Source organism: Leptopilina heterotoma, unplaced genomic scaffold, assembly GCF_015476425.1.
Source record: "Leptopilina heterotoma isolate Lh14 unplaced genomic scaffold, ASM1547642v1 Lhet_14, whole genome shotgun sequence".
In the NCBI taxonomy this organism is placed as follows: domain Eukaryota; kingdom Metazoa; phylum Arthropoda; class Insecta; order Hymenoptera; family Figitidae; genus Leptopilina; species Leptopilina heterotoma.
In genome coordinates, this window is record NW_025110859.1 from 3,978,604 (window position 1) to 3,996,966 (window position 18,363).

Below are 18,363 nucleotides of genomic sequence, written 5' to 3' on the forward strand. Positions count from 1 at the left end.
AACAATTAATTTTAGTTAAAAATTTTATTTTTTAAAAAGTTATAGAAATAAATATAGGTAAGACTAAAAATAGTGGAAATTTAAATAATTAAGAAAATAAATTAAAATTCTACCTGTAATTATTTATTTCAATTTTTTAATATAATTATTATTATATTATCTATTTATTTAAATTGCTTCGAAAAGTGATAAATTTCTCGTAAAATGACACATATACATTACAAACACATTTTTTCTCTTTTTGGAAAATATCTGAATTAAATTAACGTCTTTAAGTTAATAATGAAATAAAATAATAATAGTATAATCAAAAAAAAAAAAAAAATGTCGATAAAATAATCATAAATCTTTAAAACTAAGTAAAAAAAATTTTAAAAATTTTAAAAAAAGTATAAAATAATTTGAAATATATTATAAGTAAAAAAAATTTAAATAATAATTTTAATAAGTAATACAAATTTTTTTTTATTTATTTCTTAATTATTTTAACTGTGACTAAATTGTATTAATTCGTGTTGTTTATTATGTTTGTGTTGTTTGTTAAACTTTTGTTTCTGTTATGATTGTTTTACTAATTTGTAATATTTTTCTTTTTTTATAATTACCAATATTAATATTATTATTTTTTTCCAAATAATTTTATTAATATTATTAGCATTATTTAATTATATTAATAAGTAATAATATTAATAATATCACTGGCTAATTGTAATATTGATGATATTATTTCTGAACAATTATAATAAAATATATAAAGGGCAATTGAATGCCCTTAAGTATTATAAAATAATAAAAACTAAATAATAATAATAACAATAATCATTTTGTTTTTAATGTTTGTTTAAAACTATTTAAAACTGAAAAAATAACAAAAAAATATCAAAAAGGAAAAAAAATAATAATAATAATATAAGTTAACAATAATTTATCAAATTTAAGCCCAAAATTTTGCTAAAGCAAAAGTAGATTTCGAGCGAGTGACAATTTAAGTAGAAAATCCAGTACTGACCAGACGGATCAGTCTGACGAAAAATAGTCTTATCTACTTGAAACAAAGGTCTACTTGAAAGAAAGGTTTCGAGAGTTAGATTTAGTTTATTAAATCTCATTTTTTTCCACATAGAACGTAAAAATAAATATAAAAAACAAAAAAATTTAATTTATTTACAATTAATTTCTTCTCTATACTTACAGTGACGCTCAAAAGGATTAGCCCCCCCCCCCCCTACGGCAAATAAAGACATTACAAAAAGTTTTTTATTTTAATTTCTAGTAAAAGATAAAAAGTTTGTTGAGGTTTCATTTCAAAGCTAATGTTTTCTATTTTCATATCTAAATAATAAATATATAAAACAAGTTCTTCATTGTTTAAATGAAATTGCCAATAGAAAAAACAGGTTTTTATTTTTTTTGGGTAAATTTTAAACAAATGTAGTTTTTTAACAAGTGATCATACAAATATTTCGTGCAATGCAATCGAAAGCTCATTTTGTCACTTTTCGAACACTTTTCTAAAAATTATTGTACGATAACTTTTAAGAAAGTTATCATCATTTGTTTAAAAAACAGCCTTTTTTTAAATTGTTTATAATTTAAAAACAGTTGATCTATAAACTTTTTATTTTCAAATATAAATTTTTTAAATAATTTCATAAAGAAAATTTAAAAAATTTACTTATTAAGTACAAAATTAATTATTACTGTTCATATTTTCAATTCTTTTTTTTTTAATTTCACGAAAGAATTCAATTATTTTCAAAAGTTTTAATAAATCCTTCTAAATAATTCAATAATTTTTTTAAATAGTAAAATCTTTACAAAAATCCAATCATTTTCAAAACAATTTTAAATTCAATTATTTCCTAAAATTTTAATAAATTCTTCGAAACAATTCAACTAATTTTATAAATACAAAAATTTTTTGCAGGAATTACATTATTTTTAATCAAATTTAAATAAAATTACATATGAAAGAATTAAATTATTTTCAAAAATTTCCATAAAATGCAATTTCAACAAGAATTGAAAATTCTCTAAAACTAATTCAATTACAAAATATTTTTAAAAAATTCTATATAAAAATTAAATTACTTTCAATGCAATTTTTAAATATATATTCGTCAAAAAAATGGAAAGAATTCAATTATTTTCAAAAAATAATAAAATTCTTGTGATGAATTCAATTATTTTGAATATATACTTAATTTTAATAAAATTCTTTAAAAAAATTTAATAATTTTCGAAACAACTTTAATTTAATTTCTCGAAAAAATTTCATTATTTTCAAATATTTCCATAAAATTCTTCATAACATTTTAATTATTTCTTAAAATTTTAATAAATTCTTCGAAAAATTTGAATTATTTTTATAAATAGTAAAATTCTTCGCAATAATTCAATTATTTTTATAAATTGTAAAATCCTTTGAAGGAATTCAATTATTTTCAAAACAATTTTAATTGAATTCCTCGGATGAATTCAAATATTTTTTAATATTTCCATAAATTTTAATTATGTCCTAAAATTTTAATGAATTCTTCGAAACAATTCAACTATTTTTCAAAATAGTAAAATTCTTCGCAAGATTTCAATTATTTTCAATTCACTTTTAATAAAATTCTTCTTCATAAAATTCAATTGCTTTCAAAATTTTCAATTAAAATTATTAAAGAAACTCCATTAGTTTGAAAAAAATTCAAAGAAATTCTTCAAAAGAATTTAATTAGAATTTTTAAAAATTTTAATAAAACTCTTTGCAAGAATAATTTTTAAAAATGCATTTGATAGATGACGAAATAAGCTGTCGATTGCATTGCATGAAATATTTGTGTGTACAATTGATCACACAAATAAATTATTTACATTTATTTACATTTTACATTTTTTTACATTTATTTACATTTATTTAAAACAAATGTAAATTTTAAACTACATTTGTTTAAAATTTACCCAAAAAAAATAAAAACCGGTTTTTGTTAATTTCATTTGCATTTAAACAATGTAGAACTTGTTTCTTAAATTTATTATTTAGATATTATGAAAGAAGAAAACATTAGCTTTGAAATGAAACCTTAACAAACTTTTTATCTTTTACTAGAAATTAAAATAAAAAACTTTTTGTAATGTCTTGATTTGCCGTAGGGTGGACAAATTCTTTTGAGTGGCACTGTATATTTATTTAAAACATATTGTTATGCAAAAAATTTTCGAAAATCAGAGAGAGAATTTTTTATTTCATTTTTCACCAATTCGAAAAATATTCATTCAAATTCTATATTATGTTTTTTCACAAAAAAATTGATGTTCTCATTATTTTATAATTTTTAGTCTTGTCCATTAATTTTTCCACTGGATGAAGATCAATAAAGATGTCTAATTAAATAAAATTTTCCATTTTTTATTGAATTTCAATTATTTTTAATTAAATTAAATTCAACTAGGTATTTTAATTTTTAATTTCATTAATTGTAATTTGAATTCAAAATCAAAAATTTTGAAAGAAGGGAATAAATAAATACGAATTTAAATTCGATGCAAATGAAAAAATGTTAATAATATTAGTAATAATTATTCTTATTAGCAATAATAATTAACGATTAGGAGTAATTACTAACTGTTGAGAATTAATTGATTATTAACAATAATAATTATTTAATTAACTTTTTAAATTATTTACAACATAATTCCTACAAATACTTAGTATAAAATAAAAATTATTATTATAAATTACTAATTATTAACAATATTATTTTGTTAATTAATAATTAAACTTTTTAAATTGAAAATATTTACAATATAGGTAATTACTACTAATAGTAGAATAAGAATTATTATTTATTATTAGTATTAATAGTAAATTATTAATTTTTATTTTTAACCTTTTAAAAAAAAATGATTGAAAATAAAAATTAATTCATTTTTTAATTTTTTATTTTACTTTTTTTTATTTAATTTATAATTTTTATTTTTAATATTTTTTACTAAAAAATTGTTATTATACTGTTTGTACTAATCATATTGAAAATATTTTCAATTAAAAAAATTGTTTTTATAAAAATTGAATTTCTAGGGTAAAAATAAAAATTAATGAAACTTGAAAATTGAAATAAATAATAGTTTCTTTTTTAAATGGGCAGTGAAATTTTCTTTAATGATCCCGCTCTAAAAAACAAAAAAAGAACAGAAACAAAAAACAAAATACAAACAAGCAAGCAAACAAACAAACAGTTAAAATGACCAGGCCAGCACAAGCATTATATTTCTATTCACGCAATTGTGCCCATTATAGCGAAGTCCATTTATTATCGCATTATATCGTTCAAATTACATTATTATAATTATATTTGAAATATATTTATAATTACATATATATATTTATATATATCTAGTAAATTTGTTTCCTAACATTTTATTTGCCTTCATATATCTATATATATATATATATTAGAATAGTCGAGAACTCTTTTCTCGAAATTTTAGGCAAATGATTTTTTCGGTCGCCTATATTGCAAAAGAAAAAAGAAATTTTCACAGACGAGCCTCCCGCAAGTAGAGCCCACACCCGGCACGGTATTATATATATTACACAAAAATATAGACACCACACCTAGCACGATATTTCTTATCACTTTTTTTTCTTTTTTTCTTTTTTTTTTTTGTCTTTTTGCAAAAAAAAAAAAAAGAAAAAAAGAAAAAAAATTCGACAATATGTATATTTTTAAAATAGAAAAATTTTCAAATTTCTTTTTTAGGCCCGTTGGTGTCTGGGGGAAAATTGTCGGTTCATTATGCGCGATTGCTGGTGTATTGACGATCGCTCTTCCCGTTCCTGTCATCGTTTCCAATTTCAACTACTTTTATCATCGTGAGACTGATCAAGAGGAAATGCAGTCGCAGAATTTCAATCATGTGACTAGCTGTCCTTATCTTCCTGGCACACTAGGTAATTTTTTTTTTTAAATTATTACTTTTTTTTGGCAAAAAAAAAATATTTTTATTTCATAAAAATTTTTTTTTTATTTTCACAAAAAAAAGCGAAAAAATACAAAAATTTTAAACGAAAATTCATTAAAAATTTTTGTATTTTTTCGCTTTTTTAATAAAAGGTGATTAATAATTAATTAATAATAATTATTAATATAATTACCAAAAGAAAGTTTTACACAAGTTTTTTAATTATAATTTCTTAATATTTTCCTCATTTCATTTATTTTTTAATCATTAATTATTATTGTTTATATAACAAAAAAAATTTACATTGATTTTTTATTTACAATTTTTAATTTAATAGAATTTTTATATTTTCGCATTTGTTTAATTCTTAAATCTTTTCGTTTTTTAATTACTAACAATTAATTATTAATTATTAATAAATGTTATTATAATAACCAAAAGAAAATTTTACAGGGTTTTTTTTTGTTACAATTTTCAATTTACTACTATTTTTTCTTTTTTTTTTAATTAATAATAATAATTAATTATTAATTAAAAAATGAAAAGAATTATTAGATAAGGAAAAAATATCAAAATTGTATTAAAATAAAAATTGTAATTAAAATGTCGAGGAAAATTTTCTTGCTATAATTTTCTTAATAATCATTAACAATTATTAATATAATTATTAATAAAATTATGATTATAATTATTAATAAAATTATTATTACAATTATTAATACAATTATTATTACAATTATTAATACAATTATTAATATAATAGTTATTTATAAATAATAATTTATAGTAATTAACAATTTAATTAAATAATAAAAAAAATTTTCTGTCTACATAAAAATAATTTTCCTTCATATCAAAATTTTTCGAGAATTTATACGATTTTGATTTTATTTCTTTTTTCCTTCTGTGGGTGTATTTTTGTGGAAAACAAAAATAATTGTGAGGCTGGAGGAAATTTCTTTTACGATTCCAAAATTCGAAAAATATCCTCAGATACAAATTGAAAATTTTCTATTATTTAGAAATGAAATTCTTCTTTTGCAAAAGAAAGACAATATTTTTCCGAGTCAAAGGAAATTTCTTCGAGAATTAGTGGAAAATTAAAATTGAACAAATTCTTCAGATCAAAGACATCTTTTTTTTTTTTAATAATAAAGAAAGTTTTCTTTGAATGTTCGAAAGAAAAATATTTTTCTGTTACGGACGTTTAAAAAAGATCAAAGGATTTTTTTACTTTTAAATCGAAATATTTTTTATTTAATAGTAATAAATTTTTCGCTGAATATATATAATGTGTAGGAAATTGTAAATTAAAGTAATTCTTTTGTTAGAAAGAAATTCTTTTGAAAGAGAATTTTCTTTTTTAATAAAAAAAATTGTTATTCTTTTTATTTTGTTAATTAATCAGAGGAAATATTCTTTCAAAGATGATTTGTTTCTGATTAAATTGAATTTAATTACAATTTTAATTATAAACTCAATTTATTCCTTGGACATTCTTTTTCATTTTTTTTATTCGACTTTTAATTAAATTTAAGAAATTTTTCATAGAGAAAAAATTCCCTTTACCTGCTTAATGCTTTTTTTTTTGCAGAAAAGAATAAATTTTTCGAAAATTGACAGTTTTTGCATGAAATTTTGTACTCCAGGAAAAGTCTTTTTATTTTCTTAAAAAGTTAATTAAGGGCATTTGAACCATGATGACGTCACAGATTTAAAACTAATGCTTTGCACAAACTGTGACGTCATCAAGGTTCAAATCCCCTTAACAAATTAATTTTTGTTTAAATAATTCAAAAATCTGAATAAATTGATGTTAATTTTATTTGTTTATTTTTTATTATTATTAACTCTTTATTTAATCATTATTATTTATTATTAATTTTGTTTCGCACAAATTTTAACAATTTAGAAAATTAATTTTTTTATTGACATTATTTATTTAGTAATAATAGTATTATTATAATAATTATTTATTGATAATATTATTATCACTAAATTTATTATTAGGTATTTAATATTAATTATTATATTTTTTTAATTTATAGAAAAATTTAGAAAAATTATTTCAATTCTCAATATTTTTTTCTGTATTTTATATTCAACTTTCAATATTTTTTTATTATTTATTTATTTATTTATTCATTTACGGAGTCCCATTTGTACATAAAGTACTAAAAGTATTAAATAGTTGGAATCTGTGAAGTAACATTAGGCTGCGTTATTATTATTATTATTGTTAAATAAATTGTTTATTCAATTTTCAATTTTTTTTGTATTTTTTAATATTTATTTTCAATATTTTTTAAATTTGTTATTGATAATTATTTATACTATTATTATCAAAAAGGCTAGTCCCGTATATTATTTTAAATAAATTGTTCTTACTATTTATTATTTTTATAAACTGAATTTTCCCGGAATTATTCACGAAATTTTAATTAATTATTATTTTTTTGGCACAAATTTTCAGAATTTAGAATCGTAAGAAAATTTTTTAATTATTTAAAAAAATTATTATTACTAAAATTGTTAGTAAAATGAAAATTCTAATAATTGGATTTTTTACAGGTCAGCATATGAAGAAGAGCTCGATGTCGGAGTCGTCATCGGACATAATAGAGTTTGAGGAGGGTCTTACAATAACTCCCCATGCGGAGGTTACGAAAAAACCCATCTACAATCCTAACCATAACAATAACATCAACGTAGCCTGCATGATCGTTGAGACTGACGTCTGACTACTAGGTATCTTTTTTTTCCCCTCTCCCCTATTCATTTTCGGCAATATCGTAAAAAACCTAATCTAAAAAATTAAATCTCAAAGTAACTTTATCTGTAACTGCCTTCGACGAAAGTGTTTTTTTCTTTTCACTAAAAGCAAATCAATGTTTAGAAAAAAACATTTTTTACACAATTTTTCTTTACTTCATTTATTTACATATTATTTATAGAAATTTAGAGAAATATAATAATTCAAATTTTATCAGAATAGTGTTTTAATTTTAATTTCAATTAATTTTATTTATTAATTTCAATATTAATTAATTTTCTGTATTAAGTTTAATCGTGAGTTTAATATTAATTAATTTTTAAGTTTATTTTTGCAAAAAATGAATTATTTCTTATATAAAAAAACAAAATAAGTAAAAATAAATCTTAGAGTCGAAATTTACCTTACTAAAAAATTTAATTCTCACTACAAATTCTTATACAATTTTTTCAAAAGAAAAACCAAAAAAATTCATTAATAAATATCACGAGTAAAAATGACTGTAAGAATATTTTCCTCCCTCTTCGTATAACTTGATATTATATATCTTTCATTCGAAAGCAAAATTTTCTAGAGAAAACTTTCACCAAAGACCGAGGACAGTCACAAATATTTATTTTTCCCTCCAATTTTCAAAAAATAACATTTTATTTTTCCATTTTCAAAATTTTTTTATTCTAATTTTTTCCACAATTAAATAGGAATAGAAAAAAATTTCTATTATTTATAGAATAGACAAAAAAAAAAAAAAAACACCGCCTAATTTATTTTCTAAACTTAGATTATCCTGAAAAGAAACTTTTGTTATTTCGTCAGATTCCTCGGACTCGGCAAACTTGAAATGTTATATAATAACTGGGCCACTTGCGCCTTCGGGCAGAAGTTTAACCAAAACTTGACCCGGTTAAATATTAAAGTCATAAGGCCTTTTCCTCACAGTCTATATATGAGCAAGTTATTTCTCAGAAAATATTCTTGAGGAAGATTTTTGAATTGCCCAAGATATGTGGGTCGTTGTCGAAAATGTTACAATTTTTTCCCGCTTTTCACTTATTATCAAAAAAAAAAAAAAAGAAAAATTGAAGAATTTAAAAAAAAAAATATTTGAAAATCGCCTGATTTATAAAAATCATCGCTGTTGATAAATAAGCGAACAATATTTTTCGAACATTAGTTGTAATTTTATTTCTACTTTCTATTTTGTATTTTTTAATCAATTCTCAATATTTTTTCCTTTATTTTTTATTTAATTTTCAATATTTTTTTATTCTTTATTCAATTTTCAATATTTTTTCTAAATATTTTTTTTTACTTTTTATTCACTTTCAATTTTTCTTGCATTTCGTATACAATTTTCAATATTTTTTGTATTCTTTATTCAAATTTCAATATATAATATTGAATTGAATATTTATAAAAAAATTGAATAAAAATTTAAAAAGTATTGAAAATTGAATAAAAAATAAAAAAAATATTGATAACTGAATAAAAATACAAAAATATTGAAAATTGAATTGAATATTGATAAAAAATTGAAAATAGAATAAAAGATACAAAAAAATATTAAAAATTTAATTAAAAAAAATTTGAATATTTTTTGTATTTTTTATTCAATTTTCAATATTTTTTCTTACTTTTTATTCAATTTTCAATATTTTTTATATTTTTTATTCAATTTTCAATATTTTTGTATTCTTTATTCAATTTTCAATATTTTTTCTCAATATTTTTTTACTTTTTATTCACTTTCAATTTTTCTTGCATTTCGTATACAATTTTCAATATTTTTTGTATTCTTTATTCAAATTTCAATATATAATATTGAATTAAATATTTATAAAAAAATTGAATAAAAATTTAAAAAGTATTGAAAATTGAATAAAAAATAAAAAAAATATTGATAACTGAATAAAAATACAAAAATATTGGAAATTGAATTCAATATTAATAAAAAATTGAAAATAGAATAAAAGATACAAAAAATATTAAAAATATTGAATTAAAAACAATTTGAATATTTTTTGTATTTTTTATTCAATTTTCAATATTTTTTCATTTTTTTCTTAAATTTTATCAATACTTATTTCAATTTTCAATATTTTTTCTTACTTTTTATTCAATTTTCAATATATTTTCTCAATATTTTTTTACTTTTTAATTTTTATACACTTTCAATTTTTCTTGCATTTCGTATACAATTTTCAATATTTTTTGTATTCTTTATTCAAATTTCGATACCTATATAATATTGAATTAAATATTTACAAAAAAATTGAATAAAAATTGAAAAAGTATTGAAAATTGAATAAAAAATAAAAAAAAATATTGGAAACTGAATAAAAATACAAAAATATTGAAAATTGAATTCAATATTGATAAAAAATTGAAAATAGAATAAATGATACAAAAAATATTTAAAATATTTAATTAAAAACAATTTGAATACTTTTTGTATTTTCTATTCAATTTTTAATATTTTTTCATTTTTTTCAAATTTTATCAACACTTATTTCAATTTTCAATATTTTTTCTTACTTTTTATTCAATTTTCAATATTTTTTATTCAATTTTCAATATTTTTTCTTAATATTTTTTTACTTTTTATTCACTTCAGAATTTCTAATTAAAATCTTTTACAATTCAACTTTTATAAAACTTTAATTTGAAACTTTTTATAATTCAATTTATATTAATATTAGTAATATTAAACATTGTAAAATTTAGAAATAGTTGCTTATGAATAATATTGTAAAAAAACGGATTAATATTAATGCAAAATACGGTTTTTTTAAAATTTATTTTCTAAAAAAAGAAATATTATTTATTTTTATTTATTATTTAAAAATTATGTTTCATAAATTTCGTATTACTTTTGTTCTAGTTAGTTGAATTTTTTACAAATTCAAATTTGTTTTTTTATAATATTATTGTGAAAAAAATTTTTTAAATTAATTTATTTTTCACTATTTTATAGGAATGTGAAATTTTTTCTCTTTCAAATTTTCCCGACGAATTTAATTAATTAAAATATAAAAAATTATATTTTGTTTATAATTAAACAAAATATAATTTTAGTTTTTAACAATAAGTTAGAAATAGAAAGGATTTTAAATTTTAAAAAAATTTCCAAAATCCCGGTCAAGATAAAAATTCACTGTCATTTCCCAGTTTCCCGGTCCAGCGGCCACCCTGTTATTGGTTGCTTAGTTTTTATTGATTTACATATTTCTTTTTTAATTTTTAATTATTTATTACTTTTTTTACTCCAAAATATTTCTTTTTTAATTTCCAATCATTTGTTTTGCTTTTTTATTCTATTTACATTTATTTTTTAATTTCCAATTATTTATCCGTTTTTTAATTCCATTTCCAAAAAAAAAATTCGATTCTTTTTTCAGAATTCTGTTTAAAAATCTAATTCAAAAATATTTTTGAAATAAATAAATAAAATTATTTAACATTTAGAAGACAATATTAAATGTCGGACAAGAAAATAAAAGAAAAGAAAAAAATTACAATCCCAAGAAAAGAGAACAAAAAAAAATTTGCCATACGACTGCTGTAATAATTTGTCGGTAATTTTGTGCATTAAATTTTTGTTTCTTTTATTGTAGCGAAGGAGACGGTGGAAACGTGGTGGCTGGTACTAGAGGAATTGTTGAAGAGAAGCCATTCCATGCGGTTCCTGGTATAGGGCTTTCTACTCGAGTCAAAAGAGAACGGACAGATGAGTGACTGTCCATTTTTATGCAAAACGAGAAAAAAAAAGAGGAAGAGGAAAAAAAATTGGTTCTAACCGGAACAGAAGGGAAAAATGCATTCGCATAATAGTCCTAATGATAGATACGCTTGTTAGGCGCGCACCCCCCGAAGGGATCTACAGACATGAAAATCACTTTTGCGCCCCACACCACCGACTCCAGTGTTCAAAAAAAAAAAAAAAAGAAAAAAACGAATCTCCGTAACGCCCGCTCTCACTCTTTCAAACTCCCATCCCCCCGAAAAAAAGAAGAAAGAAAGGGAGAAAGAAGAATTTTCAATTATCAAGTGAGTCACGGCAAAAAAAATCGGAGCCATACCAGATAATACTTATTAATACTATTATTAAAGAAAAGAAAAAAAAACTACATAATATTATTAATTAATTACTAGTCTAAGAAAAAAAAAATAAAGCGATGTTATACGTCTTATGAGCGAGTTAACGAAAAAAAAAGAAAACCAAGAAGACTATAGATACGCGTTTTATGGCAGTGAAATTTTTTAAAAAAACAAAGTCATTTTTATGTGATAGATGCATTGTCTACGTGAACAAACAAAACAAAAAAAATTGAACGTCCCCAAAAGAAAAATTTCAGGAAAGATTTTTTTTTCTCTCCTCCTTTAGAGACGTTCAATTTTTTTCTGAAAACTCTATTCATAGCGATGCTCCCAAAAAAAAGAAAAAACATTGCGAACTATTAGGATGAAATCGTGGAATATCTGTCACGCTTCCACCGTACACCGCAGATAGTTCTGCATTTGCACGTGATAGTCTGATTTCCATAATATTGTATATATAATATAAAAAAAGTAAACAAAGACAAAGTAATAAAATTAAAAAAAAGGACGAAACCGAAGTGAAAAACGTTGAGAATATATAAATAAATATATATATATATATGAAAAAAATAAATATATATATGAACGGAGAACGGTAGAATCTAAATAAAAAAAAAAACATGCTCCGAACTAAATATTTTCTTTTTGTTTTTTCATCGATGTTCACAATCTCCATTCGTCAAATCGACGCGCGTATGCAGGTCATCGTTAGTCCACTTTCTGACAATGCGATTGTACACCGATGTTTTGTAATATATAGAGAGAAAGAGAGAGAACGAGAGAGAATGCAGTGAGAAATGGTGCAACGTGGAACGTAAATCGTTCGACCGAATTATTCCGATGACAAAAAAAAAAGAAGGACTTTCTTGAATTTTTTTTTATCCAATTTTGGAAAATTCAAAACTCGCGTTTCCTTCTTTTTTTTATTCAATTTTGCGCTCGAGAAATTTTGCCTTTACAGGAAATTTTTTTTCAATAATTCAATAATTCTAAATTTTACATTTAATTACAATATTATAATTTTTTTTTATTTCGAAAATATTTTTTTGTTTACGAAAAGTAATTAGGTTCAAGTCCTTTCATAGATTCATATATTTTATTAAATTAATCATTAATTTCATATTATTTCAAAAAATTTATAATAATTAAAATCATGAAAATAAATGATTTATTATTTTCAATAATATTTTCAATAATAATTTTTATTTTTTGTTTCAATTTTTTATTTTAATTTCTATTTTACCTAAAAAATTTTATATTTTATTTTAATTTTAATCTAACTAACTGAATTAAAATTTTTTTTTTTTACTCAAGAATTTTATTTTTTTATTTTAACTTTCATTTCACTAAAGAATTTTAATTTTTATCTTTTACTTTTAAATTTAATTCTCGCATTTTGCTGAAGAATTTTAATTTTTTCATTTAATTCTCATTTTACTGAAGAATTTTTGATTTTTTCATTTAATTCTCTTTTTTATTTTTACTATTTTATTTTTTATTTACAATTTTTATTCTTATTTTACTAAAGAATTTTTATTTTCATTTAAACAATTTTCATTCAACCCTGAAAAATTTATTGAAATTTTGTGCTTTTTAGTGCAAGTGTGCCAAAATAAATTTCGAAAAACAATTCCCAATTTTCAAACTCTTCGTTATTTGTTTCGACTGTAAACTTTAATTTTGCCAACAAAAAACATTTTGTTTATCAATCAACATTTTTAAATAAAAAATTAATGTAAATTTTAGTTTCAAACCGCGAAATGTAAAATTAGAGTCCATTATTTTTGCCAACGAAAAAAAATGTCTTATTAATTTTGTATTTTAGTTTTTATTAAATAATTATTAACTATATTTTAATAATATTATTAAATAATGAAAAGTATAAAATAATCTGATTGAATAATGAAAATTATTAAATAATATTATTAAATAATGAAAAATAGAATTAGAATTAAAAACTAAAAAATTAAATTAAAAAAGTAAATTCATTTTTAAATGTTACAAAAAAAATTTGTATTTACTAAAATTGTAAAATTTCAAAACTTAAAATTATTCTATCAAACATACAACGAAAAATTTACAAATATTCGTAAAAAATAGAAGCAAACTTAAGTTTTAGAAATAAAAACAAAAAATTTTAATCTAAATTGCTGTTCAGTTTTTTTTTGCAATATTTTGCAAAAAAAACTGAACAGCAATTTTAATTTCTTCATTTATTAAGAATAATCATTTTTAATAAAAAAAAAACGGAGAAATAAGAAATAAAACTTGAAAAAATTGAATAAAAAAAAGGAACCTCGCCGCAAAAAAAATTATCAAAACAAAGAAAGTCTTTCGAAATTCGGAAAAATTCGGTGTCTTTGAGTGGTACACAAAACATTCCTGATTAAATATTCGGTTAACCACTGAAGTCTTAAGCTTTATCTTTAAGTCACGTTTTTTACTTACGCGAAACTCCGTATTTTACAAAAAAAAAATAATAAATAAATAATATAATAATAATAATAACAATGAACGCTGTAATTTGAAAGGTGTAATCTCAATAAACAGGAGCCAAATTAATGATGAAAAAAAATTGTCCCTCGAGATGATCGTTTAAAAACATCTCAAGCGACAATTTTTTAGCGAAAAAAAAAGTGAATTATTTTCTTTCTCGCTCCCAAATCGATGTGCGTTCGGATAAATATGAATATGTTTTTAAAGTTAAGACGGTATTTAATGCAAATTCCATCCGAAGTAGACGCTATTGCTAGAGAAAAAAAAAAATAAATTTTAAATATCGCGATGATAGTTTACGAATATGTTAGTCTGTTTCGAAGAGAGAAGAGAAAAAATAATTTTTTAATGTTCGTGACATTATTTTCTTTGTCACACGCTCTTTTTATTATCCTTCTTCTTCTTCTTCTTGTTCTTTTGTTTTGATAATTGAAAAAATGATTAAATGATTTAAAAATTGATTAAAAGAAAAAATGATGGAAAAAATTCTTTAAAAGCAATATACTTTAAAAACAATTTTTTCTGATCCAGAATTCCACCCATTTTACACGCTGGTAAACGTTTCAGTTTTGAACATTCGAATATTCTTCATCCCGTGAATTAAAAAAGTAAAATAAAAAAAACAGAAGAAATTAAAAATAAAAACTGTCAGTGTCCATTTTCAATGTACCAAGAAACGCAGGCGTGATTTTTTCTTTTTATTTTCATTAGGGAAAAAAAAATGTCTACCAGTTAATAAGGACTTTGTAAAGTGAAATTAATAGCGTCATTTGGATCATTTTTTCAAAGCAAGAAAAGCGAATTCCAAATCTACTTTTTTTCGAATTCTTGCGAAAATTTCTAATTTTTCTAAATATGAATTTATTTAAATTTAGTAAAAAATAAGAAACGGAAAATTTTGTTCTTTACGATTATTATTTCTGCGAATTCCAATCGTAACTTGGAAAATTGTAAAAAAAACTCAATAATTTCTTTTTTGTAAAAGAATTTTAAAAAAAATATTTAAAAAATATTTAAAGGCAAAATATTTTTGTTGGAAGAAATTATTTTTCGAAAAATAATCATTTTCGTTGATAGAAATAATTATTTTTAACGGAAAAATATTTTCGTTCACAAAAATTATTTCTGAAAGGAAAAATACTTTTGTTGCAATGTTTTTTTTGTGTTAATAAATTTCTCTTTTTAATTTGTATTTTATTTGCGAAATTTTATCTCAAATTACTTATTAAAATATTTTCGTTCGCGAATTTCTTTTTTCGAAAAATGATTCAAGTGACAAAAATGAAAAGTTGCGCCTAATTTGAATGAAAATCTGTGTGCTGCAGGTGAAAAATCCATTGCCTAAACAGCAATTCGCCTAACTAATTTGTAATTTGCTACTTGATAAATTTTATATCGCAATCATTTTTTAATTAATCAAATCAAAGTCATCATTATTATAAATAAAAAAATATGAGTAAAATAAATAATCAAGGAAAACAAAATGTGAGGGGAAAAAATGCGCGCTCGCCCTGAATGCTTCGTCAAGGATCATTTTTGCACATCCCATTTTCCAAATTCTCAACTAATTTCCTTCGAGACTTCGAATAAATTTAATTCAAAAAAATAATTCAAAAAAGAAAAAAATGAATTTTAAAAAATGTAAATAAAAAAATGAATTCAAAAAAGAAAGAAAATGAATAAGAAAAAAATGATTCGTTTAAATATGAAAAAAATGAATAATTCAAAAAAGAAAAAAAATGATTTGTTCAAAAAAGAAAAAAATAATTTGTTCAAAACAGAAAAAAATAAATCGTTCAAAAATGAAAAAACTGAAATGTTCAAAATAGAAATAAACTGAATTATTAAAAAAAAAGTAATTCAAGAAATTGATAATAATTTAATTCAAGAAAATAATCTCGAGGGAAATGGTGGAAAATTTGGTCAAAAACATACATTGTGTGCCTCGTGCAAATCACACAAAAAAGAAAAATAAAACAAAAAAAGTCTTCGTTGCCCGGAAGACAATTTTAATATTTTAAAAAATAAGTAACATATTGTGTGACTAAAGACCTGCTTTACAATGTGTCTTGTGCTTCCTAATGGACAATTTTATACAATTTTTTATGCCAGTTGCCGCGGAGTATAATCTATAAGGTCATAATGCATTTTCTCTAATTCAACATAAAATCGAAAGTTGATCAATGAAATTAATTCGTTTCCATCTCAATGAAATGGATCCGTTTTCTTCTTCTTCGACAAAATTTCATCTTCAAAGCAATCGTTTCGTTTCACTAAAAAAAAATTGTTAATTGAATTATTTTAGTAATAATATAAAATTTATCAAAATTTTCACGTTACAACTGATTTAATTTAATTAAATATTAAATTTTACAACCAAAAATTAAATTAAAAATTAAAATTAATTAAACAACCGTTTACAACCAAAAAAAATTAATTTTAATTATTTATTTTGAAAATAATTGAAAAAAATTAATGTAATTAATTTTAATTAATGTAATTAATTAATTAAGTAAAATAAATTTAATTCAATAGTTATTAGAAATAAATAAATTAAAACAAATCCAGTTCATTGAAAAGAAAACAAATTAAATTCCCCGTCAAATTAAAATGAATATTTCCGTTTCAATGAAAACGAATTTCTTTCATTTCAAAAATGAAAAAAAAAGTAAAAAAAAAAAAAAATGAAATGAAAAATTATTCACTTTACAGACTCCTTAGAGAATCTTCGAGACATATTCTCCGAAAAAAAAAAATGACTGGACAGTGGGCACTTCGGCCTGCAAAAGCGTTTCTTGTTGACGAGAACCGTGAGATTTTATTGACGCCAAGTGTGTAAAAATTTTTTATATTAAAAAAAAAAAAACGAAAACCCAAAAAAAAAGAAACTAGAAATGAAAAACGCGGCGTAAACGAATTCTGCGATGTGCCCTGAGTGCAAAAAATTACTCGCGCGAATGTGTATAATTATGATTGAGAAGAGCTTAAAGCCTAATTAATCGATTTTTAGGACCGTATCGATTGCAAATCTGCTTTTATATAAAACAAAATAAATAATAATGGTTGTATGAGTTATAACTACGCTATTAACAAAAAAGTAACGTAGTTTTTAATACGAATTGTAAAATGTAAATGTCACAACTTACAGTATTCTCCGAGTTACTCGACGTTCTAGCTCAAAGTAAACTAACAAACAAACAAACAAAAAATGATGATGAAAAATACCAACAAAAATTGTACCACGCCTACACGAAGAAAAAAAAAATTTTTTCCGTCTTAGCGGAATGCTAAAATAAAAAAAAAAAATAAAAGAAACTTAATAGTACCGACCGCAGAGTTAAGAAAAAAAACAGAAAACACTGAGAAAGTAGCTCTTGTTTCTTATAAATAACGAAAAAAAAAGTCGATCATAGTAGGACTTTGGCGATATAACGCAAAATTTACAAGTGCTGGCTTTTATATAATATAGTGAAAAATAAAAAAATAAAAAAATTGTAGCGACGTTTCCCGTACGACAGCAAAAAAAAAAGAAATATTTGATAGATTTTTAGAAATTGCAGGATATTTTTCTCCGTGTAGGGCTGATCTGCGAATTTTTTTTTCATTTTCTTCTAAAAAAAAAAATCCGTCTCTTTACTTTTATCTTCCAAATGCCTAAAATGCTTAATCTCAAATCTTATCGATCGAATTCTCCTTTTAACTCTATAAAAAAAAATGACTGTAGACAGTCTCTGTTATTCTTAATAGTCGAATACTTGGCGATACGAATAGAAGAAAAAAAACAGAAGTAGCGAAAGAAACGGTGGATATCATATTGATCGAATTTTCAAACGAGGATTGACTACCAAAGTGAAGGAATTTTTTTTCTCTTTCCAATTGTGACATTATTTTTGAGAAATTCTCCACATTTTTCCTTAAATTTATTCAAAAAAGATTTTATTTTATTCTTTATTTAAAGACTTAAGTCTTTAAAAAAATTTAATTCAATTTTTTTACGTCTTTCAAAAAATCGAAGTCTAAAAAAATTGAATTGACTTTCTTTT

At 21.2% G+C, this 18,363-nt stretch overlaps 1 protein-coding gene and 1 long non-coding RNA gene across 6 annotated transcripts in view; one reads left to right on the top strand and one right to left on the bottom strand.

Moving 5' to 3' along the window:
• The window catches only part of LOC122497891 (potassium voltage-gated channel protein Shaker), a 369,957-nt gene extending 357,959 nt beyond the window's left edge, over nucleotides 1-11,998 (top strand). For all 5 annotated transcript variants that reach the window (XM_043605277.1, XM_043605276.1, XM_043605278.1 and 2 more), the window contains 3 exons: nucleotides 4,752-4,942; nucleotides 7,525-7,701; nucleotides 11,341-11,998. In XM_043605277.1, the coding sequence (XP_043461212.1) occupies nucleotides 4,752-4,942; nucleotides 7,525-7,694 (361 nt within the window). In that variant the 3' untranslated portion in view covers nucleotides 7,695-7,701; nucleotides 11,341-11,998. The remainder of the gene's footprint in view (nucleotides 1-4,751; nucleotides 4,943-7,524; nucleotides 7,702-11,340) is intronic.
• Nucleotides 1-18,363, bottom strand: part of LOC122497895 — a 66,773-nt gene that overhangs the window by 36,137 nt on the left and 12,273 nt on the right. The gene's annotated exons all lie outside the window — the stretch shown is intronic.